The sequence below is a fragment of the Cannabis sativa genome, chromosome 4 (genome assembly GCF_029168945.1).
Source record: "Cannabis sativa cultivar Pink pepper isolate KNU-18-1 chromosome 4, ASM2916894v1, whole genome shotgun sequence".
Classification (NCBI taxonomy): Eukaryota; Viridiplantae; Streptophyta; class Magnoliopsida; order Rosales; family Cannabaceae; genus Cannabis; species Cannabis sativa.
Genome location: NC_083604.1, coordinates 61,690,401 through 61,691,798, shown reverse-complemented (window position 1 = coordinate 61,691,798; position 1,398 = coordinate 61,690,401). Strand labels below are relative to the sequence as shown.

At 39.1% G+C, this 1,398-nt stretch overlaps 1 protein-coding gene across 1 annotated transcript; it reads left to right on the top strand.

The window, feature by feature from the left end:
* The first annotated feature begins 258 nt into the window (after nucleotides 1-258).
* LOC133037034 (uncharacterized) lies at nucleotides 259-1,184 on the top strand. The gene is made up of 2 exons (XM_061113840.1): nucleotides 259-534; nucleotides 891-1,184. The coding sequence occupies exons 1-2, from the start codon at nucleotides 259-261 to the stop codon at nucleotides 1,182-1,184; spliced, it is 570 nt and encodes a 189-aa protein (XP_060969823.1).
* The last annotated feature ends 214 nt before the right edge of the window (nucleotides 1,185-1,398 follow it).

Below are 1,398 nucleotides of genomic sequence, written 5' to 3'. Positions count from 1 at the left end.
AGGATAGCTGAAGTGTTGAAAGTTAAAAATCTCCTATGTCATAGTGATTCACAGCTGATTGTAAATCAAGTTCTCAGGGAATACCAGGCTAAGGGCTTAAAAATGGCAAAGTACTTAAAGAAAGTTTGGAAGAACTTGGAAAAGTTTGATTATTTCAAAATCGAGAAAATACCAAGAGAACAAAACTATAATGCCAATGCCTTAGCAAAATTGGCCACGCATAGTTAATTGGATGAATTGAACTTGGTTCTAGTGGAGATGTTAAACGAGCCAAGTATATGCGAAAAGGAAGATGTCGAGATGATAGATAGCTCGCCCACATGGATGACACCCATAATCAACTATCTTCTCAGCGAACAACTTCGAACTGACAAAAACGAGGCACGAAAACTCCTATATTCTGTGCCTCGCTACACGATAGTAGAAGGCAAATTGTATAGAAGGGGCTATTCGATGCCCCTCCTACGGTGTGTTCTTCGTGCAGAAGCAAGAGAGATCATCAATGAAATCCATGAAGGCTTTTGTGGGGACCATGTAGGTTGGAAAAGCTTGTCAAAAAATATTATCAGACAAGGATATTACTGGCTAATCATAAACAAGGACACCCATGAACTTGTCAAGAAGTGTGATAAGTGTAAGAAATTTTTGCATATACCTCGCGTACCACCAATGAAACTGAGAATGATGACCTCGCCTTACCCATTTGCAATATGGGGGATTGATTTTATTGGGGCACTTCCCACAGGGCGAGGATGACCAAAATACGCAGTGGTGGCTGTCGATTTCTTTACAAAATGCATGGAGGCTGAACCTCTAGTTTCCATAACCTGTAAAAAAGTTATCGACTTTGTGGTCAAAAACATAATTTGTAAGTTTGGAATCCCATTAAGATAGTATCAGATAACGGGACTCAATTTGATAGTGAATTATTCACTGAGTTCTGCGAGAGGAACAAGATAATCAAAAGCTTCTCGTCAGTATCCAGGTCTCAGGCAAATGGACAAGTAGAAGTTGTTAATAAGACCTTGAAGGATAATATCAAGAAGAAACTAGACGTTGCCAAAGGTAGATGGGTCAATGAACTACCTCAATTACTTTGGGCTCACAGGACAACTGAGAAGAGAGTAGCGGGTTATACTCCATTCTCGCTAGCATTTGGCTCAGAGGCAATGTTGCCAGTATAAGTAAATATCTCGAATCAAAGACGAGAGTTTTATAATCAAGAAAAAAACCCAGAAAGTTTAAAATTATCCTTGGATCTACTTGATGAAAAACGTACTAAGTCGCAAATTATTAATGCAACATACCAACACCGAGTGACAATATACTTCAACAAGAAGGTGAAAAAGAGGCTCTTCAATGTTGGAGACTTGGTGCTAAGGTGAGTATTTGCAAATA

Bases quoted from the DNA above. Each gene is read 5' to 3' on its own strand.
- LOC133037034 (XM_061113840.1), top strand. From the start codon at position 259: ATGTTAAACGAGCCAAGTATATGCGAAAAGGAAGATGTCGAGATGATA. The intron at 535-890 runs GTAGGTTGGAAA...AATCCCATTAAG, and splicing joins AAGGCTTTTGTGGGGACCAT to ATAGTATCAGATAACGGGAC.